Source organism: Pan paniscus, chromosome 1, assembly GCF_029289425.2.
Source record: "Pan paniscus chromosome 1, NHGRI_mPanPan1-v2.0_pri, whole genome shotgun sequence".
Taxonomy (NCBI): Eukaryota; Metazoa; Chordata; class Mammalia; order Primates; family Hominidae; genus Pan; species Pan paniscus.
In genome coordinates this window covers 129,410,858-129,436,666 of record NC_073249.2, presented here as the reverse complement: position 1 = coordinate 129,436,666, position 25,809 = coordinate 129,410,858, and the positions used below count along the sequence as shown (strand labels likewise).

Genomic DNA, 25,809 nt, shown 5'->3' with positions numbered 1-25,809 from the left:
AAGTGTAATCATTTTGCTTGGAAGATTTTGTATTTGGGACACTCTGTAATTTTCAAATACAAGCTAGGTGCACTATGACCTTCCTCGGAAAGGGTTTCAGACATACAAACATCCAGTTCTACTGAGAGGGAGAAGGTGGAGAGGGTATGCATCTTTAGCTGTAAACTTCTGAAGAATAATTTAATATAGAAAGTTTCTTACTGTTTTAAGTCCTGGGAGAAGCATAAAAGTTTGTATCATTTCTACATGTAATTAATGTAGGAATAGCTGTGGCTCAGACCTCTTTAAAAATATACATTTGAAGGATTTAGATTATCTGACTTTGGATAAAATATTACAATTTTCCCCAAAGACAATGACTCTGGTCAGGCCAAAGCAAGGTACAACCTTCATTCAGGTGGTTCTTCTTGGGGTGTATAAAGTGATAGGGTGTCTATCAAAGTATTTTATTTTAACTTCATAAGATTACTGTTTAAGAGAAGACAGTCAATCTTTCTGCCTGTGTAGATACAAATAATGTAAGATATGTGACGATTCATGCCATTTCTTTGAAAAACATCTTCCAATGTTTGTTAAGGACTTGCTTACCTTGAAGCAATTTTTCATGATGTAGTTTAGACATATATATTACAGTGAAAATTCCTTATGATGATACTTTATTGGAAGAATGAACAAACAGATGATTCTAGCAAACTGTTATACCCGGCCTTTTTTTTTTAAATTTTACATTTGGGTCTTAGGCAAAGTTGGGTGTGAGAGCTGAACAATGTGCTGCTGAGCTTGATTTTGATATTAATTTATAATAAATAAAATAGCATACTCACTATTAAGCATAAAAGACAATATGTTATACCTGCTTTACTGCCTTTGGCTACAAGTGGCAAAAAGTCTTTGGATGTGTAAAACCCCTGGTCCTGCGTCAGGCCTTGGAAGATGGCATCTTTATTGGGTTCTGGCAAACCTAAGTAATCAAATTTATAAAATATCATTAGCAGGAGGAGGGGCTTTTCCTATTAGATATTAAAACAAAAAAGAAAACTTTAATCTTTGAAATAATGTCATTCTTAGAGGAAAACATCTGTAAGCAAATCAATATAAAATGTACATAACACAGTCTAACGGATCCCAGAGTATATTATGTATATCTTTAATATATAACCAAGTACACATCGTAAATCACACATTAATGTATACCTATAAATATATGGAAACATATGTATATACACACATAAACATATATAACATTACAGGGAAAATCAGGTTATATTCTTGCCTCATACCATAAATAAGTCAGTTTCAGCTACATTAAAGTACTAAATATAAAAAAAGTTTAAAATGGGTACATATTTATCTAATTCCTGAATAAGTAAAATCATTTCTTTTTTAATGAAAGAAAAAAATTAAAGGAAAAAACAATGTATTTTGCCACAATAATTCAACCACTGCTAAATTTCAAAAATATAAATGAATTAAAATGAAAATTATTAACCAAGAAGATGTTTTAATAATTAAATGTCTTTACTGTATAAATTCTCAAAATCAGTAAGGAACATATTAGCTTTTCAATGGAAACATAAAGAATAATAAAAATTGGGAGAAGAAAAAATATAAATCACCTATAAGCACTAAAAATATTAATTCCATTAAGTCATTAAACTGCGAATTAAAAGAATAAAATTGTAACTTCTCTATAAAAAGAAAAATATTTAAGAAAATTAAACTATACACCAAGGGTAGACATGGAACTTGTCATACTCTTTCGGTGGAAATATACATTGGTGTTCAATATCTAGAAAATAGTCTTAAATCTATCTTAAGAAAATACTGACACATGCAAATAAAGGTTTAATGCACAAAAATGATTAATACAGAAAGAGGAAAATAAGACGAGAGAGTACCAGAATGTCAGGTAAATGAAGAAATTAGTTTTACCGTATAAAAGAAAAAGACAACAGAACGAATATTTGAGAAATATGGTATAAGATTGTAATCAAAATACAGTCTTAAACAAACCTGCAGGATTCAAAACTCTGTATAGTATAATTCAAATTTTGTAAAAAAATGTATTAATATAAACCATGTAATCTAAACAGAGATCATTTAGAGTGGTGGTATTAAGGATATTCCAATTTTTATTATTTCCTTATTTTCCAAATTTTCTACATTGTACATATATCAACTATAAATTAGTGAATTCTTACCAAAACTTTGAAAGGAAAATAAATGGCAGACTAAATTTTTTCCAAAGTGTAAATGAAGAAAATCTTATAGCAGTCACCCCATCCAAGGCAAGTAGAGAAATAATTCATCTCAATTCCATAAATGCAGGGGAAAACATGTAGTTTTATTTTATTACCAAGACTCATTCTACCAATGGGTCATTCTAGAGAGGCAGGAGTTTATTTTACAATGAAATGAAGGGCAATGGCCATTTGCTGGTAGATACAGAGTAATAAGCATAGCCGAAGGATGACTTTTGTCATATGAGATAAGGTGGGTGCCATATCTGATCTGAAAGCTGAAGGTTTCTGTGGGTTGCCTGTAATCAGCAATAAACCACCATTGTCTCTTCAGATTAAACCAAACATTTTTCTTCCCCATCCAGCATCCCCTGAATCTCCTTTTCCATAGCATTTGCTCATAAATGATTTTAAAAGAACTTTTGCTTTCAAAATGATTTCCATTATGTAGTAGCATAGTTAGGGGAGCCACCTCACCTGCCTTTGCCTCAGCTTCTCTGTAAAGGAAATGGGGATAAGACTGTTTCTCCCTTTTATGACATAAAAAGGTATATTAGTAACAGAAACAATTATATAAATGGGTGGCCGTTTATGTGATTCTTTTAGAAAACCTGGGTTGGAGGGATGGGGTTGGTAAAAATAGCTGAATATGTTCTTGAAGGCTCTCTAATGACAAAATGATTTCTTCTGAAACCTGTTAAAAGAAGACTGAAGTTAGGTCTACATTTGACTATTCAAACCAACATATACATATGCTACATATAATTAGCTTTTCTTTCCAGTTTGTTTAGCCACACCCCAGGTCACACATAGGGCCTCAAGGTCCACGGAGCCCTCCTCCTCTACCTGGGTGACAGGTCATCCCTTCTGGCCAGGGACAGTGCATCTGAAGGTCTCCATGTGGATACTTTGATAGTCTATGATAATCATCGTGCTGTGGGATGATCAGAAGCAGGGATTTTGTCACTAGACAGACTTTGGTATGAGTCCTTCCTCTCTCATTTACCAGTTCTGTGGTATTGTATAAGTTCCTGTGAATCCTGTGAAGGTTAGGGTTAGATGTCAATTTGGCTAGGCTATAACACCCGTTAGTCAATCAAACACTAAGGTAGGTATTGCTGGGAAAGGCTTTTGTTGATGTGATTAATATCTACAACCACTTGACTTTAAGGAGATTGCCTCAATAATGTGGGTGGGCCCTATCCAATCAATTAATCAAAAGGCCTTAAGAACAAAATTGTGGTTTCCCTGAGGAAGGAGAAATTCTGTCTTAAGTCTGCACAATCAGCTCCTACTTGGGAGTTCCAGTCTCCTGTCCTGCGCTAAGGAGTTGGACTTACCAGCTCCCACAATTAAATAGCCCAATTCCCTAAAATAAGTCATCTCTATCTACCCATCTGTCCATCCTACTAATTATGTTTTTCTGGAGAACCCTGAAATTGATTTTCCACTACTTCATTTCTAAAAACAGATATAAAAATTCTACTTCTCTCATGGATGTGAGATTTTTTAAAAATGTTAAAAAATATTACAAAATTATGAAAATATTAAAAATATATCCATATGGATAAACCATATATATAATTGGGAGCTGGCACATCGTGAATACTCATTAAACATTAGCTATTAATATTAAGATAGGTTTATTCTGTAATTTATCAATTATTTCATACTTCATATTGCATGGCAAGGAAAGAATAAAAGCTTAAATAAAAATAAAGTATTAAACCTTAGCATATGTAAATCAAGTTCCACAAAGAAAGAAAAATGAGGCAACCTTAAGTGAAATATGAAAGAAAATGAAACTTGCAAATAGTCATCTATCAAAGGAAGACTTCTCTGAGAGTAGGTGGCATATTAATAAATAAGGTATGTGTCTATACTAGGATGATTTCAAAATGACACTGAAATGACTTTTTAATTCACCTTTCAGTGTGAAAAAGAGAGTTTATGAATAAAGATGAATTGACAAAGATTTGACAAACAAAACAGTTCAGCGTAGTAGATATGTATAGTCTTTGTCTTTCAAGGAGGCCGGATAGTTTGTTTCTTTAGAATAGTTATTGAAGTTTTTGGTGTTTTAGCATGCATTTATACAAAGGAACACCTCCTTAAGAATTATTTTTAAATGGTGATTTTCACGTTCTCTGAAAAAGAAGGGAGGGAGGGAAGGAGGGAGGGAGGGAGGAACGAAGGAAGGAAGGAAGGATCCTGCTTATGTTACAGAAAATTTAAATTAACTTTTATTGACTACAGACACTACTCTAAATGCCTGGTCCCCAGGTGATTATTATATAACTCATTTTAATTCTCAAAATAACTGTATGAGACAACTGATGTTATTATCCACATTTTAAATATGAGGAAATTGAGGCATATAGGGATTAAGTAACTCGCTGAAGGATCACAGAACATGTAAGCAGCAGCGCCAATTTCTAACGTGGACACTGGTTGTAGAGTCTATGTTATGAGTTCAAAATGGCTGCCTTTTTCATGTTTAAGGTTATAACTAGGCCAGGTTATAATGTGAAGCTACATAACCAGTCCTATCTAAAGTAATCATTCAACATGTACGTATTAAGTTTCTCTACAAGGCTGCAGATATGCATACCTCACAGGATGTGTCTGCAGCCAGGTTCCAATCTAGTGACAGAGAAAGGACTGGCTGCTTCTCTTGTCAGCATTTTTGTTTTGTGATTATTTTCTCCAGTACAATCCCTTTCTGAAATGTTTTCCTTCTTAAGTGAATTCCTCTTGGGTATATCCTGGTTATTTTTCACTATTTGATATTCTTTGAAATGTGTATCCTTGCTTTGTTGCCAAAGCACCTCCCTCTGGAACAACTACAGAATAAATAACAGCAGTATATACAGTAAATTCTTTCCTTGTGCTCACATAAAGTTTTGCACAACTTCAGTTAACATGAACAAGATATTAGATGTTCTGTTACATATTAAAATCTAGGAAGTAATAAAAGAGAAAAAAAAGCTTTTAAGGCTTTGCTTTCATAGCTATGGTAGGGCATGTTTAAGAATTACTCAGATTCTATAATGTTTGCTTGTGTTACTTCACCAAGCCACTTGTTTAGTGTTAACTGAATGATGCAAGCATTTGTGTGATGCTTCCTGTTCTTGAAAGGATTCATCTGAATGACAGCTAAGCCATCATGAGAAAGACAGTCATCTTTGGAGATAGACTCACAAATCCCAGGTGTGAAGAAGATAGCACAGACCACAGAGAAACTACCTCAGGTCCCTGGCCAAAGGCTGTGGCTCACAGAAATGGGTGATGCTGGCCAGTCACGGTGGCTCCTGCCTGTAATCCCAGCACTTTGTGAGGCCAAGGTGGGTGGATCACTTGAGGTCAGGAATTCGAGATCAGCCTGACCAACATGACGAAAACCCATCTCCACAAAAAAAAAAAAAAATTAGCCGGGCGTGCTGGCTCATGCCTGTAATCCCAGCTATTCCAGAGGCTGAGGCACAAGAATCGCTGCACCTGGGAGGCAGAGGTTGCAGTGAGCTGAGATGGCACCACTGCACTCCAGCCTGGGTGACAGAGTGAGACTCTGTCTCAAAAAAACAAAAACAAAAACAAATGGACAATGCTCTAGTATACTGAACTCTATAGGAACACCAATTCTTATTATTTCACACAGGTGCTTTTTCAATAAGACTTTGGTAGACAAATAAAACAACACTGATTATGTCACTACTCTCAAGTTTTCTGGATGAGATCAGCAAAATGTAGCTGATGGCAAATACCGTAAGTTTTTCACCTTCCAAAGTACTTTTGTATGTGAGATCTCACATGTTATGTTACTCAGTCCTTATTTTCTAATGCTGGCTTGGGAAATGGTGCTGCATTAGGGACAGTATTAAAATATACAGATTAAACATGTATTTATGGAATAAACCAGGCTAACTTCCCCCTCTGTCTTAGTAAAAGAAAAATCCATGTAACAACTTTTGTCTTTATTTTTGTTTATTAAATCTTATAAAATATCTTAAGGCCGACTGACCTATTTGTATAATTATTTGTAAACAGTATACTGGATAGGACTGAAAACTCTGAAGTCAGACTTCCTGCATTAAAATTCTAGTTCTAGCACTTACTAGCTATTATGACCTTGGCCAAATAAATTATACTTTCTGGGCAACAGCTTCCTCATCACAGGACTGTTGGGAGAATTAACACAAAAAACAGGTATATAAAGCTCTTTGCACAGATGTGAAATAAATGTTTCCTTTAGTTTTCATGTGCTTCCTTAAAGCCTTTGTCTGACTTAATGAAATGATACGTTTGAGTAGATATAAGTTAAATGATCATCTAATCCATGATATACACAGTTTATATTATTACATATTTAAGTGGTCAGTATTGGATAGGTAGTATCACAGTCCACGAAACTTAGCATCTTTGGCTAAAATGAAAGGATGTAGCCACATAAGAGTATTATTCTAACTTAATTCATTCTATAGACTACAATGAACTCCAGCTACATGTGCATCAAAACAAGGAAAGTATTAACAGCAAGATAAAGCCCACTCCTGTTCAAAGTGTCATTCAAATTGGAGCATTAAGAACAAAATCATGTGTCAGACAGCATTGACCTAGGGTCTAAAGAACTGGGTTCTAATCTCATTATTTCCATTTTCTAACTGTAATTGAATAAAATTGCTTAATCCTGTGGCTTTCAAACTCCTTGATTTTAGAATGCAGACAACCCTGCTTACTATACAGGGTTCTTCGGAAAATTAGGTAGAAAAGTGCACATAAAGCATGCTGGTAAATCTAAAATAACATTAAAATGTAAGTCATTACTACTGTCTTCAGTAAAATATAAAAACTATGGGGGAAAAAGGCTTACATGATAAAGAGATTCATAATAAACACTTTCAAATAAAGAAGATATTGCAAATTAATCATAAGCCATTTGGGTGGCTGTATATAGGATGTGTAAAAGTAGGTAGAAAATCATAAATATATGCATCTATGTATATATATGTTTATATATGTATTAGAGAAGATAAGCTATTCCTGATTCAAGCCCAAGCAGTTGAGATTACAATATGGAAGTAAAATATTCCTTTCAAGTGTCTAACTAAGCATGTCGCAATTCCACAATGGATTATAAAGTGTTTCATCTGTCACTTAAAGATCACTCAAAGGATTTATGTCTTACTTCTAAGGGACAATAGTGCCATATGGGTTATCATTCTAGGATCTATATATTGATGAGAAAGAGAATAGATCAATGATGGCCTATTGTGGTTCTTTTCTCAATAAAACTCCCCATTTTCTTCCCGATGTGCTGCTGTAAATGCATTTAGTACTGAGTGTTCAGACAGAATTCAGAAAAAAGTGGAGTGATTCAATATAATACATATGAAATTAGATCACCATGCATCACAATAATATTCATTTCATTGATTTTTGAAATCCCCATTAAACATCCGTTTCATATAACTGCTGTCTATACACTTTCTCTAAATGTGACCACACACATTAATTGTGTGTATCACACAATTGGTTAGAGAATAACAAGAATATTTTTAAAAATGTTATGAATGGAGACACCATTTAAATAATATTTTTTCCCATTACACAAGATTTTTTTTGTACACCAGCACATAACAATAAGTCCAGAACCAAGTGGATTACTGAGTATTATTATATCATTTTGAAAATCTGATACATGCTGAATTTCTCTTTGTATTTAATGTATAAAACAGTACAATTTTAAAAAGCACTAGAAAAGAATAAAATAACCAAAGAATTTTTATGAAGTTATAGTATTTCAATTGGCTTCTATACTTCATGTAGAAAACACACAAATTCTATCGTGCCAATGTAATTACTTCATCTAACTTCATGTTAGAACTTACTATCAGACTTCAATTTAGAATATCTACAGGTGAGAAAGGATGTGAACATATTCTTTATAACAAAGCAATGAATGTATTACGAAGTACAAGTACACATATGAAATGAATTGAATTTGAGTGGCTGAAATTCTTATAGAGGATTTTTTATCTGTAATAAACGTCCAGTGATTTAATATAAACATAATGAGAATATGGGTTCACCATGCATTTTTGGTCTCATACTTTTTACTTCCTTTATACATTTGGAAAAAATACATAGATTTTATTTTGTTTAACAAAATTATGGCTTTCTTTACAGAGATGGATAAAATATCCTTGAGTATATTGTACTTTTATAACAGATCATGTCTATATTAGGATCTGTTGCATCTTTTCTTCTATCTATAGGACATTATGACACAATGAGAACAACAAACCCTTTGGACAAAAATAAGAAGTACTTTTTTCTTCATTATTATTTTATAATATTGCAATTTGCTTATAATTAGTAGAAGTTATTGTAATAATTGAAATTATACTTTAATATAAGCATTTGGTTTAGTTAAAACATTTCTAGAAAAGATGTTAATGTAATTTCATATTTCAGCCATAAAATTATCCTCATTACTCTGCTTTATGGTATTATTTATTAAAGTATACTTTGTCTCTTGAGCCTTTTCTCTTCTCCTTTTCTTTATTTCCCTCCCTTCTATTTTCTCTGTTTCTTTTTCTCATTTGGCTTTTGCTATAAAACAATTTCCTTAAATTTTAATCCCCACATTGTGAAGTAAGGGTAAGCAAAAATCTCAAACAATACGCCTCAGGCAAAGATTTTTTTTCTTAATGATTGGAGTTCTTAGATAGTGTTAGGAAATTACTGTTTAGGACTGTATAAGTACACTATATCCCAAAGTAAAGAAATCATTAATAATAAAATACTAAAAAGGAACAGTTATATTACAAAATAAATCTTCCAGGCTTACAAAGAAAACAAATTTGCAACAGCCACCTGCTGTGGAGATGAGGCAGTAATCTCAACAGCAGGAAATAAAAGGAAAGAGAGGAGAAAAATACAAAAGCACAGACATTAAAAAAGTAATTAAAACACTTATCTCCATCGACATACATAACGGAAAAAAACCCTCAACCAACCACCTAAAAACATACTCTATTGAACTGCACAGTAGGAAACAGCATTAAAGCTGCCACCATAAACACACATTCCGTAGAAGGAAGAAGACCCCTTTAAAAATGTAATATCAAAAGTATTACTAAAGTGTTAATCACCAGTAAATGTAACTCACATTCATTGTATTGTATTAGTTACTTTCTGGAAGGCGTTTTTAAAAATTGTACTTTCACATTTTTTACTCAAGTAAATTCTTAAACACAGGCACTGATAACCCCTTTATCAGTAATTGTTCTAGCAAATTATACAATCATATTGTGAGACTGAAATATTCTGTATTTGAAAAACTTTATGTAATAATTGTTAACATACCATGCATTTTGATAATGGCATTTAAACAGTTTCCTTTGAAGTAAACTAGCCTTTGCTATAGTACTGGGAAAAAATGAGGTGAAACACAATGTATGAGTTAGGGTCATGGATTAAAACAGAAATGAAAGCTAAGAATCGTTCTGAATTACTCATGTATGCTCTGGCCTTCAGAGCTCTGCAAAGTGAAACAATGCAAGACTGAGGAAGCAAGTGGCAGGCTTTAAAATAAAGAACATGTAGCAAACGCGCTTGTGACTCTCTTAGCTGCTGGAACTTGTTTTCTACATCTATGTGATTTTCTCCAGGCATATATGTGAAATGATGGAGAGCTGCTCAGTTCAGAAGGATATGATCTCTCTAATGAGCTCTTGGCTCTGTTACTTATATAGCTATAAATCCAAGCATAAATAATTAAACTTTAAGCCTCAGTTTCCTCATCTTTAAAATGAGAAGCTACAAAACTGTATCTCCTTACAGAACTGTTATGTGGACAAGTAAGCATAAAATAGCTCTGTCATACTGAAATAATTTTATAGGTAGAAAATGTAATTCACAAACATAGAAATTTGTCGTGCTACCATATAATTATTTTATCTTGTGATAATATTCACCGATCAGTGTTATTTCATTTTAATTCTGCATTTTCTTCTTTAAATGATAAACTTCTGTGCAAATTTATTTTATTTTACTCTAAGTCATTACTATAATTTTATAAGTTTTCCAAAAAATTACTATTCTCAATAGATTTTTACAAGAAATATGTTAGATATTAGAAAATACAAAATCATTTTCATGCATAAATATACTTGGAATATATTTAGTATTACTGTCATATTGCTGAGACTTAAAATCACAGTACTTTTCTAGGAATTCAGAAAATTCCACAAGAAAATCACCTTCTAAAGGGCATTCTTGATGGATGCGCTTGGTCAACAATTCCAGAAACATGTTTGACCTTTTTGCACCTCAGTTTCTTCATCCATAAAATAGGTAAATCATCTAGAAATAGAGTTCTGGGCCTTGTCTGTGTTTTTTACAGACTCCAAGACTATATTAAAACAGAGTACCTTTTATAAGTATGCATTTTATTGTGTACAGAGGGCTCACACTTTCCATGACATTCTCCTAGGATCCTGTGACTCAAAAATAATTAAAGAATCACATTTCCCCACTCTAGCATTAAATCAATTACACTATACCATATCCAAATGTCTTTTCAAGTGTACAGACTATGGTTGAAAATGCCAAATGCACTGCAATTTTCCACATCTAACAATCACTACATACCTGTTCATAAAAGAAAGAATACCTGTTTATAAAAGAATTTGTAAGAATATTGGGTCCAGTGTAAGGGGAAGCAATAGTTTTTAACATCAGACATCCTTATGTTCATATCGATATGTGATATGGTTTGACTGTACCCCCACCCAAATCTCATCTTGAATTGTAATCTCTGTAATCCCCATAATTCTCACATGTTGTGGGAGGGACCTGGTGGGAGGTAACTGAATCATGGGGGTGATTTCCCCCATGCTGTTCTCATGATAGTGAGTGAGTTCTCATGAGATCTGATGGTTTTATAAGCATCTGTGATTTCCCCTGCTGGCACTCACTCCGTCCTGCTACCCTGTGAGTAAGGTGCTTGCTTCTCCTTTGCCTTCTGCCATACTGTAAGTTTCCTGAGGCCTCCCCAGCAATGTGGAACTGTCAGTCAATTAAACCTCTATCCTTTATAAATTATCCAGTCTTGGGTATTTCTTCATAGCAGCATGAGAACCAACTAATATACTACTTCACTATAAATACTAGCTGTTTAACCTTGCATAATCACAGTTATTTAAATTTTAAGTCTCGGTCTCAACTATAAAATCTGCTTTGCTGGGATATTAAATGAGATAATATATCTCAATAGTATGATAATTGCTTAGCATACTGACTGGCATATGGAAAATGTTAATAGATGAACTGATCTTGATGTACTTAAAACTTAAAAAATCTATTATTTTCATAAGCATACCTTTCTTGATATTTTTTCTTCCTTGATATTTAACACAATTATTTATAGACACTTTAAAACATTTAGTCCCAATTGAAATTTCCTTGAGTATTGGTGATTAAGCATACAAAACTTGGCAGTTTCATTGTATAATCATTATATATCTAGTTCTGAAATTTTTGTTGCATAAAATTATTTTAAAATAGTCTATCATATTCAACTTTTGGATTTGGAAACCAGCTTGATGTTTTAAGAATCATGAGGACAATCAGTTGGAAATACAAATCCTAGGTATTAATTTAACCACTTATTCATTAATATTTACTGAATGCCTACTATGCGCTAAACACCATATTAGGTGATGAGGATACATAGATGAGTACCTACTATGTGTTAAACACCATATGAGGTGCTGGGATTATATAGATAAATAGCTTCTGGGGTAGTAGGAAGAAGGACATGTAATAAAAAAATTTAGAATAGAGCAAGACACCTGCTATGAGAGAAGGATGCATAGGTTACCACAGGAGCAGTTACAAAGGCACTTCACCTGGACTGCAGACAACATTCTAAAGCTGAGTCTTAAAAGATTAATGTTTCCAGTCTTAGAAAAAGGGGGAGTATAAGCTTCATATACAAGGGCATGATGGGGTATGAGTTCAATCTGACAACAACTGGGGTATGATGAGGGGAGTAGATAGGAGGAGACAGGAAGAAGCAAAATGCGAAATTTGACAAATAGGCAGGGTCCAAACTATAAGGGGTCATTCAAGTCACACCAGGATGTTTGGATTTTACACTGAGGAAACATTTTAGGAAATGATACAATCAGCTTTGTATATTAGCAAGGACAAATTGGTAGTAGTATATAGAAATAATTTGCAGAAAATAAGAATGGAAGAAGGTGGATATAAGGGGATACTGCATAAATCCAGATAAGAAAGGAAAACTTCTCTTCTTCTTCTTAACCAGGATTACTAGTAACCTCCACTAACATGGCATTGCAGGGGGTATCCATAGCTTAGTATAAACACAGCTTACCCTCCTGGGGCAACAATTTCACTCAAAGATAAGTAACTTAAATTATAGTGTTCATATTACAACAAATGTAGAGAGACTGAAAAATGAAATGCAAATTTTGAATGAAATTTTAATACTTCAAAGAAATTCTATATATGGCATTCAAAACTGTGCCTCCAGATTCCCTAGAGGTATGTTTTCATTCTCTTCTCCTATTACAGTAACTTGAATGAGAAAAAATAGCACTTATACTAAGATACTGACAGTGGGGATGCAGAAGAATAAAAATATAATCTCAATATATTTAGGCATTAACTTCATAGGATTTGGTCCCTTGTGGTTATAAATGGCAAGGTCAAAGCTGAGTCTCAGCTTTCTGTTGTATCTCAATAGCCTATACGTCCTTCTCTCATAGCACATGTCTTGCTCCATTCTAATTTTTTTTTTATTACATGTCCTTCTTCCTACTGCACTGTGATTCAGTATAGTGGAAGAGGGGCAGATTCTAAGGGAAGAGTGTTGTTCCTTTTTGGACATATTTAATAGAGTGTGGAACAAACATCTGAAGCTCAGGAGGGAAATCCCGTCTAGATAAACAGATTTGAAAATTATTAGCAAAAAAAAAAAATGGTGCTGGGAGTCAGAGATGCTAATGAGCATTAATCCAGGGAGAGTGTATACAATAATCAGAAGAGAAGGCCAAGAGGGGAGCACAAGATAACACACATACCTTAAGGAAGGAAAGAGAAAAGGAAGCTAAAGGAGATATTGAAGAAGGACAAATCAGTCAGGAGGAGGGGTAGGAAAAAGCGGTATGCTGGAAGTCAAAAAAAAGAGAGGTATCAGCTCAAACTTTCTTGTTATCACAGAAGAAAACTGGATGCAAAAATTTAAAACATTATACAGCGTATAACACTATGTACACTGTAAAGCACAAACAGTGTTCAAAAGAACACTTTTGATTTTAGGAGTCATCTTTCTTGATTTTTCAGTACAATACATGGCCACTAGCCTACAATTAATTTTAGAAATAATATAAACAAAAAAGATTTATCGAAAGGAAATATTAAACAGAACAAAAGCAACAAAACACAAATACATATATTGTAACTATTAGAATCTATTTAAATGAGCCAACTCAGAAGAAGAAAGGGGAAAACTCTATAATAGCCACATGGGGAAGTATTCTAGTGGCAATGTTCGACAAGTATGAAAAGAATGAATTGGCCAGAGGGAGAATACATCACATGAAATCCCAGGAATCAGTATAATGGAGAATATATTCGCACTGGAGCGCTTTCTCAAGAAGTAAAAATTAAGTCAGTAATGGCAACTGCACATCAGTTACATTCTGAGTAAATAATATAAAAGGGACATAACTTAATTTGTATAATATTTGTTTGATTAAAAACTACATTTAGAAAATATTCTATTACAATCTTAAATAAATACATCAAAACTAAAGCCCTGAACAATGGAGGTGTTGTTTTTCTACTAGTGGGTTTGGAAATCCCACAGAAGGGTACATTCACGTCTGGTTCACCCTACCACAGATTTTCTGACCTCTGAAACCAAAACCAAATAAAGACTCCTAGACAGTAGAAATATATGGGTAAGGTAGCGACACCTAGGTTTGCTCTCGGTTTCCCTACCTACTAGCTTTGTGATGTATGGCAAATTAGCTTACTTCCCTGTGCCTTAGTTTCCTCACCTGTGAAATGAAATGTTTAGTGCTTCCTCACCTGACCTGTTTTAAGTGCTCTTGAATTATGAAGCATGTAGACAGATATGAGAAATTAAATAATAATGAAAATTATTTTCATTTTAATTGGAGCACATTAAAATGTACATTAATATGCATTTAATATAAATTTAATAATACACATATAAATGTATATTAATGTGCAATTGGCAAACAGTCATGTTTTCATTTATCCCACTACTAGGTGAAGACTCTATAGCAACAGTTCATGGTGGATTAATTAGGGAGATCAAATAGAAATTCTCAGTTGCTGTTTAGAAACTATTTAAGTTCACTGTAAACTATATAATACATACCAATTCACGAATTATACTAACATCTGAACCACTCTAATGATAGTATAGAGAGCATACATTTTGACAGAATCAATAAAAATCTCACATTTTTAAAGTCAATGTAAAATAATGAATTACATTCCAAATGCCTTTGGTTTAATAAACTGAGCAGTCTGCTTTGATACTTTCTTTTCAGTTTCTGAATAGGTAATTTCTATGATGACATATGGTTTTAGGGCCATTTTTAATCATTTGTAAATACGTTTATATTTTTTAAAGAAGGCATATTCTAATGTGATTCATCCTCTTAGACCAGGCTGTATAAAGGGCCACTACCGGCAATGAAGTCTAGTTCAATCAGTTTACATTCCAGCCACAATCTAGACTCTTTTGAAACCCTAACTTGCTGTTTTGTCAATGTATTCTACAGAAGATAAAGAGAGAGAATCTAATTCAGAAGGTCTTTCAACACTAACTGTCTTAAATATAGGCTCAACATTATACAAGCTCAGTAATAATAAATATTTTAAAACTTTGCATTTGTAAAGTGATTTATTACTTAAAAATATTTCTTATATACTTGAGCCCCACAAAAACACTATAGACTAGGTATCCTTATGCTCATTTACAGATGACAAACTGAGGTTCAAGGCAGTAAAAAAAGCTTTCTATAATCTCACAGACAAGTGGCAAAGACAGATTTAAAATAGCAAAAACTGTTAAATACATTGTTTCTTCCATCATTTCATAAAATATACTTTAGGGCAGCATTTAATCTTTATTGTTAGAGAGAGAAAAAAGGAAGCTTAACCTAGTCTGAAAATTTGGCATACAATGCTATGCGGTGCTTGAATGTTAATATAGCTATTTTATTCATAAGAAAAAAAATATGCTTTAAAGATTAGTAGGTAATTACTTACGTATCATCCCACCTACACTACATTTTGGAATGATTTTAGGTAAACCACACCCACTTAAACTTAAATGGCATCTTGTAAAAGTATCTTCTAAGCACTACTCATTTGTTTAAAGCACAGATCTACAACGACAAAAATCAATTCATTTTGAGAAATAGGTAATAATTAAAGTGTTATTTTTCTTCTTTCACTGCAAGTCATTTGACCTATGTTAAATCAACTATCAAATTTTCATTCATTATTTCTACATGAAGGATTTTTCCAGCTCAAAAAAGTATAAATCTTCATTTGACAAATTTAAACTATACCTGTCCCAGATGTTATCAGGCCTCATAGTTCTTATCCCTTAAAAACAGCAAAATATTGTCAAGTCACACCACCCCCCTATACCCTCAGATAACCCCTGGAATCAATAATATTTGTAACTTGTAAGTGCACGGTTAAGGAGAACAGAAGGCAAGTGCTGTCCTCGTTAACCACATTGAGCTGTGATACTACAGCTGACTCCCTTGTGTGACCTGTGATCAATTTTAATCTCCTGACCAAGAATAAAAGAGTGCAGACTCCTGATTCTGGATTCATCTTGAAAGGAGATTATAGATTTGCATGTTTGCAGTGGGAATGAAAGATTTAATTCAACTGGCATTTCAGGAAAGAACACATCTAAACTATCATTCCTCCTCATTTACCCTCACTGCTTCCAGGTCCTCTATTGACAGAACTAAATACTGAAAAATGTGTACACGATGGGTTAAAAAGCAAAGCTATCTTCGTGGACATATGATCAACTAACTACAGAAACAGACTCCATAGTGGTTTCAGTACATGATTTCAGATGGAATCAGATTTTTGTATCTCAGATTTCAGATTTCTCTATAAAGATTACAATTTTTTGCCCAACTTCTTCATGTGAAAATCCTATTTTTAAGCAATTAAAGAATTCATTGTTTGCTCAAATCATGATTAGCTGCTTACAAAATACATATATCCAAGTACATTGATACATCTGGGGAGCTTTAAAATGCAAAGTAACCGTGATGTCAGAAAGAGGAAAGACATTACCAGTTTGTTTCATATCTCTATTTGTAACTATATATCGGTGTGTTTGTGTGTGTATATATATGTGTGTGTGTGTGTGTCTGTGTATGTATGTACAAACATACATATGATAATAGATGTATTCATCCATTTTCACACTGCTGATAAAGACATACCAGAGACAGAGCAATTTACAAAAGAAAGAGATTTATTGGACTTATAGTACCATGTGGCTGGGAAGCCCTCACAATCATGCCAGAAGGCAAGGAGGAGCAAGTCACATCTTACATGGAAGGCAGCAGGCAAAAAGAGAGCCTGTGCAGAGAAGCTCTTGCTTTTAAAACCATCAGATTTGGTGAGACCCATTTACTATCATGAGAACAACACAGGAAAGACCTGCCTCCATGATTCAATCATTTCCCAAAAGGTTCCTCCCACAACACGTGGGAATTATGGGAGCTATAAGATGAGAGTTGGGTGGGGACAGAGAATTTCATTTGGGTGATAAACCCTATCAGTGAGTTTATACAAAAATGCACAAATCTTATTTTTCTATAGAGAGAAAAAATAAAATGTCTTATTGTTGAAAATCAAGTAAATATAAGGTGTTCTAGGAGGTTACAGGGGCAATCCATGCAACTGCAATTTGAAAATTCTATAATTAGTATTAAATAACTTTTTCTATACATCAGATAACATTTCCAATTCCACATCATCACAGCAGTTTTCAAACATTCACAATGCATCATGTACTGTGCTAGACAAATCCGAGCCAGAACCTAAGTTTGAGTCCTGACTCTGCTACTTTCCAGCAAGTTAGCTTACCACCTTTTACTACAGATTTTTTCATCTGCAAAACAAGAATAAGATCCTTAATAGCACTGAGATTAGGATTTTTTGTAATGATTAAATGAGATAATATAAGCAAACCTAGAAGTAGTGCTCGTGGTACTTAATAGTTACTACACAGGTGTTAGTTGTAGTAAAACGTATTTTGATTCATTCATTCATTCTTTCATAAACATTCATCACTCCCCATGTTGCAAGGACTGCGTTAGAAAATATTCTCATAACTTTATTGTTAACATAACCTTCAAGCATTAGTTTATGACTAGAAGATGCATGAATGGCTCATGTGTAATCTGGGACATAATGACAAATATTTAGGATGTATCCTATTTCCATGGATCCCCTTATGCCCTGTATTAAGTGGTATTAAAAGTAGAAAGGGCAAAATAGACCAACTTAATATGGTGTTGCATTTTTAAATTCAGCATATTAATGCAATATGCTATTGTCTCTGTGGAGTTTCATTTCACATGATAAAAGAACCAGGAGGCATCTGATGAATAAATAGAAAATCAAGTTATATGTTCCTGTTAGGGTGGTCTAACAAAGATTAATCTCAGAAATGTTGGTGCATGCCTAATGCTGTGGCTTTTAATCTTTTCACACAAGTGGGTCTAAAATACTTGCTATTAGCACTAATGTAAAAAAAAATTAATACTTTACATATGGCTATCCACTGTACTCAAATGAAGGGGTTAATGGTAAAATAAGCCCTTAAAGATGTAAATGATTCCTCCCATGTGGCTGCAAAATAGCTCAAGTGTTTGCCATCTAAAATTATTAACATATAGAAACATTATTATCTCTGCAGTTAATATGCACCTCACTGAAAATCTCATGGATGCAACAATTAAGGAAGGCACCATCCTTAATGAAGTTATAAGACATATATCATTTATTAAGCAGCAAATAATATCTTTAATTTTGGCTTTAATATATCTTTAATTTTAGCTTTAATGATTATATGCAAAATGTCTTCCAAAACCTCAGGACAAATTATACCATAGCAGTTGGGCTTGTTTCTTCAATCCCTCATCCTCTATGCTGCCCCCAGTGCTGAGCAAGAGTTGTCATTTACCTGAGGCTTCCTTTCTATGAGCATGTGCTTCTCTGAAATACTGAGATAATCAAGGTCAGGGCAACACAACATGGATGTTTTTCCATTAAGAGTTTATATCTAATTTTGAAATTTTCTTATTGATTATTATAGAGTTTTGAATAATCTAGGATGAATGTTACCCATCAGATTTTTATTACTACCCTAAAATGCTAAATAGTAACATAAAAATATTGAAACCAAGTTGGGCAGACATGTCTTCTCTCTCTCTTTCCCTTTCTCTCTTTCCTTTTTTCTGCCCTTCCCTTGATTCCTTCCTTCCTTCAATAAATATTTATTAAGCAGCCTTCCTGTAACAGGCATTGTTCTCTAGGCAAGTTATCTAAATTTGTTTAAATCATATACTAATTGAATGTAAAGTCTATTTGTACAGTCAAAAGATAATTTTGGTGGTTAATAGTCAATTGAGTTTAAGTCTGGGAACCCTCTTACCTAAGGAAAATATTTCCTTTAGCACACTCTTTGTTCAGTGTGCTCATAAAAATCAATCATAACTCTCTGAAAATGATGAGAAAAAAAGAGTGGACATGTCACTAAAATCTTTAATAAATTTTTTACTCTTCCGCATCCTCATATTTATCATCTGTTTTACATAAACTATTGGGTGGTTTCACTCACAAAAAGTCCTTAAATGCGACATCTAGAAATCTGGGGCATACTGAGTGTGCTGGTGAGACTTTCCGAAACACCTGTTTTCAACGCATGATCTGCCAATATGTGTTTAAATTTGTTCATTTGTTCAATATATATTTACTAATTAAAATTATAAATGGAAAGAGCTAGAGCATGAATATAGCGTTTAAGTAATAAAATGAATCCTAATGTATAGATTTCTAGGCACAAAGGACATGACAGAAATAAGATAAATAGACAACAATAGGTATGATTATGTATTAGCAAACATCGATAATTAGTAAAGGCACAAGTAGAAAGGATAATGTCATAGTGGCAGTAGCTACAGAGACCATAAAAGTAGCAGTTCTACCATGTTATCTTCCTTTGTGCATACATACAATATTATAACAGTCTTTGAATTTCCTTTACTAGCTCATCCTTTTATCTAATTATCTGGCTCATGAAGAGCCAGGGGGAGGGATGGATCTTACTTGTAATCTCAGCAATTTCTCTCATTGAGTTGATATTCAAGTAACTGAAAAATTTTATATAGCAGCTACCGTAGTTCCACACATGGTATTGGGATATGGTGATTTAAAACTAAATTAATATTTTTAAATGAGGCAAATCTTCAAAGTTTATTAAAAATTTTTTAAAGTTTTATGACAGGGTGTATCAAACAGAATCCCTACAAAAAATAAATGTCACACTTAAATTAGGATAACCCGAGATTTTATTTACTAAAGAATAATTATAAAGATATAGGTAAGGTGTTAAGGTACTACAAGAGTTAGAGACTTGAGCTAGAAGAATTAGTTTAATATCAATGTTTCTGATGAATAATTTAAATACTTTTACTCTGTGTTTTCAGTAGATCAAGTGTTGCCTTAATAGATATTATGTGAATGATATTTATAAGACTGAGTTGATTTCCCCCATAAGTTTGACAGGATAAAATCACACATAAATACTTTTAATAAAACCATAGCAGACTAGAGATAAAAGGCATGTCAAGGACAATTAGCCCCTAGAAGGGGCTTAACAAGTCCAAAATTTTATAGCTAATTATTGACAGAGATGAGGCCTAAATCCAGTTAGCTAATTCTAAGTTCCACTTCATTTTCATTAGCAATGGAGGGAAGCATCACGACTACTCACTAATATAAATCAACTATACATCCTCCCCACCCATCAAGATGCACACTTTTCAATATGTATTTTAAAATCATGTTTAAGTATGAATGTACAGGATTATTTAATGTTACAGGTTGAAGAGACATTGGATACCATGAAATATCATTGTCTCATTTTAGCACTGAGGAAACTGCAGTCTAGAAAATTTTACAACTCTTAGTGACTAAAATCTAGTTAACAGCAAAGTTAAGGCTTACAGATCTTCTAATTCAAAAATCAATGCTCTTTCCACAATCAAAGCCGCCTCTTTTCTTTGCCTTATTTATTCCTTAAGACTGTAGGCTTTTAAAATCCAGGGCAATATCTAGTTTTTCATATATGCCTAAAAGATCTAGCTTACTCTTAAACTATGCAATACTATTTGAATACTAGTGCTAACTATGATTAAAGTTAGCACACATTTGGAAACTTGCATAACACTGCTAAGGTCTCTAACCATGAGTAAGACATAATTCTTGTTTACAAAAATAAAAATTCATAAATCCATATATCCAATTGTCCAACTGCTTACTGAACATCTTCCACTGGTTGGGCTAGTAACACAACAAATTCAAGATGTCCAAAATGCGATTCTTCATTTTCTTCTCCAAATGTTCTATTATTCACACTTTCTGTCTTTTTGAACTATGAGATGATCATTGATTCAAAATATATTCATAGAGCACTTACTATGAGCTAGACACTATGCTGGGTGTCGGGAATCTATGCTGACCAACAGTGGGGTGATTCTGACCTTCATGTAAAACATGACAAAATAATTGGTAAGTACAAACTACATACCAGCTATGCAGATTACCAAGTAACAAACAGAACCATCCTACACATCTCCCTCTCCATCAAACTTCATTTCTACAATCACCAAATCCTATTCTTTTCACTTAATAATCTTTCAAATTAATCTCCTCAGTCTCACTAATATTGCTTAGGCCCTTATCTTTTCTATCCTGGCTGACAAAAAAATAACCTCCCAAACTGATCTTCCTGCTTCTTTCCTCTCTGTTGGTATCATTCCCCATCATGCTGGCAGATAAGTTTTTCTAAAATGAAAAATTCGAGGGACTCCCCAGTGTTTCACTCCTTAGCAAGGAATATAAGGCCCTTCATTATTTGAACCTTAGTCTCATCTCCCCCAACTCCTTCAGCAATTACACTTCATTTCTGATAAACCAATTTGAATTCTGTCCTATAGTGCACTGAATACAACATTCCCCTTCATTACCCCTGAGTTAAGATTCCCTCTGACTGGCATGCCCTTCCTTCCCTCCTTTGCCTGGCTTCCATTTACCTTGATCCTTATGAAGCATATGATACATTAACTCCTCTGAGAAGACTGACAGACCACTGCCACTCCCTACCCCAAACAGAAATAGCAGATTCCTACCATGTGTTCCTCCTCTTCATTATCCTTACACCCAGGGTTTGAGTCTATTTTATTGGTATTTACACTGCACTCTAATAAATGATTTCTTACTTTTTTGTCTGGGAACTCTTTTTTTTATTATTATTATACTTTGAGTTTTAGGGTACATGTGCACATTGTGCAGGTTAGTTACATATGTATACATGTGCCATGCTGGTGTGCTGCACCCACTAACTCGTCATCTAGCATTAGGTATATCTCCCAATGCTATCCCTCCCCCCTCCCCCCTCCCCACCACAGTCCCCAGAGTGTGATATTCCCCTTCCTGTGTCCATGTGATCTCATTGTTCAATTCCCACCTATGAGTGAGAATATGCGGTGTTTGGTTTTTTGTTCTTGCGATACGGAGTTTCTGCTTTGTTCTTCTAGGCATTCTTTCTGCCTAGGACATACTAGGTATTCAATTAATGTTAGTCTAATGAAGGAATGGTAAATTCAGTTTTCATTTGTTCATTTTTTATTTATTGTCACACTTTTCTCAGCATCATAAAAGGTCCCACACATATGTGAATAAATCATCCCTTTCTTTTTAAATATCCAAGGATCAAAATGTAATTTAGGATAATGAGATTGAAAATTATTCCAAGTCAAGAATAAAATTCTTATTCAAAATATTATCTTTTTGAGACAGATAGGATTACATTCAAAGACCAGAGGGACCATACGGAGATGCTGGATACTTACCTATTGTTCACTTAATTATTCATGCAAACTACTTGGATGTTTTACTAAAACCAAGATTTGCAAGCATATTAATATTATAAACCCAAGAATCACAAATATTAAAAACCGTCTCTAACCATGTAGCTCAAATTACTTAAGTGCTTAGATAACCGTGATAACACAAAAAATAGAGACCTAGTTCATACAAAAAAGAAGAAATATATATCCTAGGTGAATGACTTGTACAATATGAAACACAGCAATTATAATTTTTAATTTCAATTGTTTATGTTATGTACAAAAAGAAAACTTGAAGAATGAATATTTCACTATTGCATTAAAATTCCTAAGATTATTAGAGTAGTGATTTGTCCTAAAATTAAGGCTATGAAAGTTTTATTTCTTTTTTTTGAGACAGAGTCTCACTCTGTTGCCGGGCTGGAGTGCAGTGGTGGGATCTCAGCTCACTGCAACCTCCGCCTCCCGGGTTCAAGTGATTCTACTGCAAGACCATCCTGGCAACATGGTGAAAACCCATCCCTACTAAAAATACAAAAATTAGCTGGGCATGGTGGTGCACACATGCAGTCCAAGCTGCTAGGAAAATTCTCTTTCTTTCCTTTGTAAATGATCCAAGGATCTAATTCCCACATATTCAGATGGGGCATAAGTATGAAGAAAACACACATACAAACACCTACGCATACACACACACAAACACACAGTTCATGTCTACAACCTCCAAACGTTCTACATCAGAACCACAAGACTGTTCTAAAATGTCTATACAAAAACACTCAACTATCCATGCCTAAATAAAGGTAATTGGCTTGGGACTACTGATTTCAGGCAAATATATTTTTACAAGAGTTACAAAACACTAAGCAACAGTGGCTGTGTCAGACTAGTCAGCCTGTTCTACTCATATTTGTAAGTTAGTAATTTAAAAAGCTATTTGGCTTAAATAAAATTATATTTACATTGGAATTCTTAGAACTTTAGCTTTGCTGGATCTTTGGCTTCTGGTGGTCTCTAGGTCCAGTGAAAAACACCAACATTGAGAGTAAGTTCAGGGTGAGGATAAAACATCTCCTATGAACTAGGGATACCTACAAAATATTTGCAGGGAGATTCTATCTTTGAGAGAGGTGCTGTGGAGGGGTTGGGGGTGTCTGCTGACAGGCACTAGGTGGAGTGCATACCTGGGAAACAAGACTTGTCAAATCATTGCTACCAAGCAAGGTCTGCACATCCGCAGCATCAGCACCATGTGAGAAATGCAGAAACTCAGACTCCACCCCTCTGAGTCAGAGATGGATGCACATCTCCAGGTGATTCCTACACGCATTAAAGTTTAAGAACTATTAAACCATGAGTTATCACCTCGAAATAAGGAGAAACTTTTATGAAAAGAAGGAAAAAGTCTCAAGCTGCCTTCTCTTTTAAAACTCTCTCAGTTTGCCACTTGGGTCCCCAAAATGTAAGTCATACCAGGGTCAGATCTGCTGTAGGTCTGATAACTACATAAGAAACCAAATGGGCAAGTATGTAGAGAAATAATTTTATGTGGTACAGTAGACCCCTTTAAGTGTTGTCACCTGAAAGGTATAAAAATCATTGCCCTGCCTTGCTTTTTGTCGAATTTTAATGATAAGGACATTAAAGCTTTGCCTTAGTACTGTTCTAGATCAGTGTTTCTCAGACTCTCCATGGCAAGGGACTAGTCTTCTTTCATTCCAATCCTTTTCAATTATTTTTTAAGAAAACACAAATAAATTACTAGAAACAGAAATTGACAAAAAAATCACAGGCATAGCATGCCCTGACATTTTATTACTTGATTCATTAGACATGTAATTATTCTGTCAAGGATTTTTTTTCTTTTTTTTTTCTACATGAAGTCTGGCTCTGTCATACATGCTGGAGTGCAGTGGCATGATCTCGGTTCACTGCAACCTCCGCCTCCCGGGTTCAAGCAAGTCTCCTGCCTCAGCCTCTTGAGCAACTGGGATTACAGGCATGTGCCACCATGCCCGGTTAATTTTTTTGTATACTCTGTCAAGTTTCTATAAAAGTTTCTAAATACAGTGTGTGGGCTTATCTCATTACAGACCAGTAATAACCAGTTCAGAGTCTGGCGCCAGTCTATGGCTACACAACCAGCAGCATTGCTATAGATGACACAGAATTTGAATTTAGGTAGATGATACAGAATTTGAATTCAGGTAGCCACACTTCAGAAATAAATGTAGGATTTTAATCCAGGCAATCAGGCTTCAAAACCAACAGTTTCAACCAAGCCACCATCACAGATTAATGAAGGGCACGGGGTTCCTTGCTCATAGCTTAATATGGAGTTTTGGTGAGCTCACCACATAAAATCGAAGGCAGTGTAGATAGAAGAAACAATAATGCACCAGAAACATCCAGGATGCAATCTTGTGTCTCACTTCTGCAGTAACAGTAAGTAATCTTGGTGAAGATGTTTTTATTTATCTTCATTCTTTTTTATGATTTTTGTTTCTATTTGATGTGGATATCCACCAGACTGTAAATGGGGATAATATATCACACAACCAGGTTGTTATAAGGATTATATACTTTGGTAAAATTTTGTTGTTTTATTTCATACAGATTGGTAAAATTTACAAAATCTTACATTCTAGAAAAGTGTAGTCAATTGTTTAGTTTCAAATCAATTAGGTAATCATAAAATATTTTCCTTTCTTTTAGGATTGCTAGAGATGCCTAATAACATTATTTCTACTTTAAACAATTTGTACTAAATTATATTTAAGCATCTTATTTATATCAACCTGACAACTACTAGCTTATGATCAAAATGGAATGCTGGTTGACAGGACAAAATACCATGTTCTGTTTGATTCGCTTGTCTTTAGCATGTAGTAATATATAGAGATAACAAGTTAGCAACTTTCCATGAAATTGGACTTAAGCATACGTTTGTACTTAATTGTTCAGAATGTCATATGAGAATCCTGAAGGAATAATCTGCTTTTCTTTCAAATGTATTGCCTATATTAAATCCGCATCCACCCTTTTATCAATGCAAGGGAAACACCGGTTACAAAGTTAATGTTAACGACCATTGCTTCTATTTTTATAATACTGACTGGCATAAAAATTCAAGCAATCATGCTTCTTATAACTTTGAAAAATGTTAGTTTTTTCCTTGCTCTTGGTATCTTTGTGATTTTTACCATTATACAAACTATCTAATTTCACTTAGTTTCTAGGAAATTTGAAGGTAACTTTTTAAAATGGATATATTTAATATGAAAACATTATTTTCTGGGCTTAAGGCCTTAAAGTAT

General features: G+C 33.9%; 1 protein-coding gene across 6 annotated transcripts in view; it reads right to left on the bottom strand.

Annotated features, from left to right (window-relative positions):
- DPYD (dihydropyrimidine dehydrogenase) overlaps positions 1 to 25,809 on the bottom strand; it is an 840,660-nt gene that overhangs the window by 513,059 nt on the left and 301,792 nt on the right. For all 6 annotated transcript variants that reach the window (XM_055115757.3, XM_034931766.3, XM_008960543.5 and 3 more), the window contains one exon: positions 854 to 961. In XM_055115757.3, the coding sequence (XP_054971732.2) occupies positions 854 to 961 (108 nt within the window). The remainder of the gene's footprint in view (positions 1 to 853; positions 962 to 25,809) is intronic.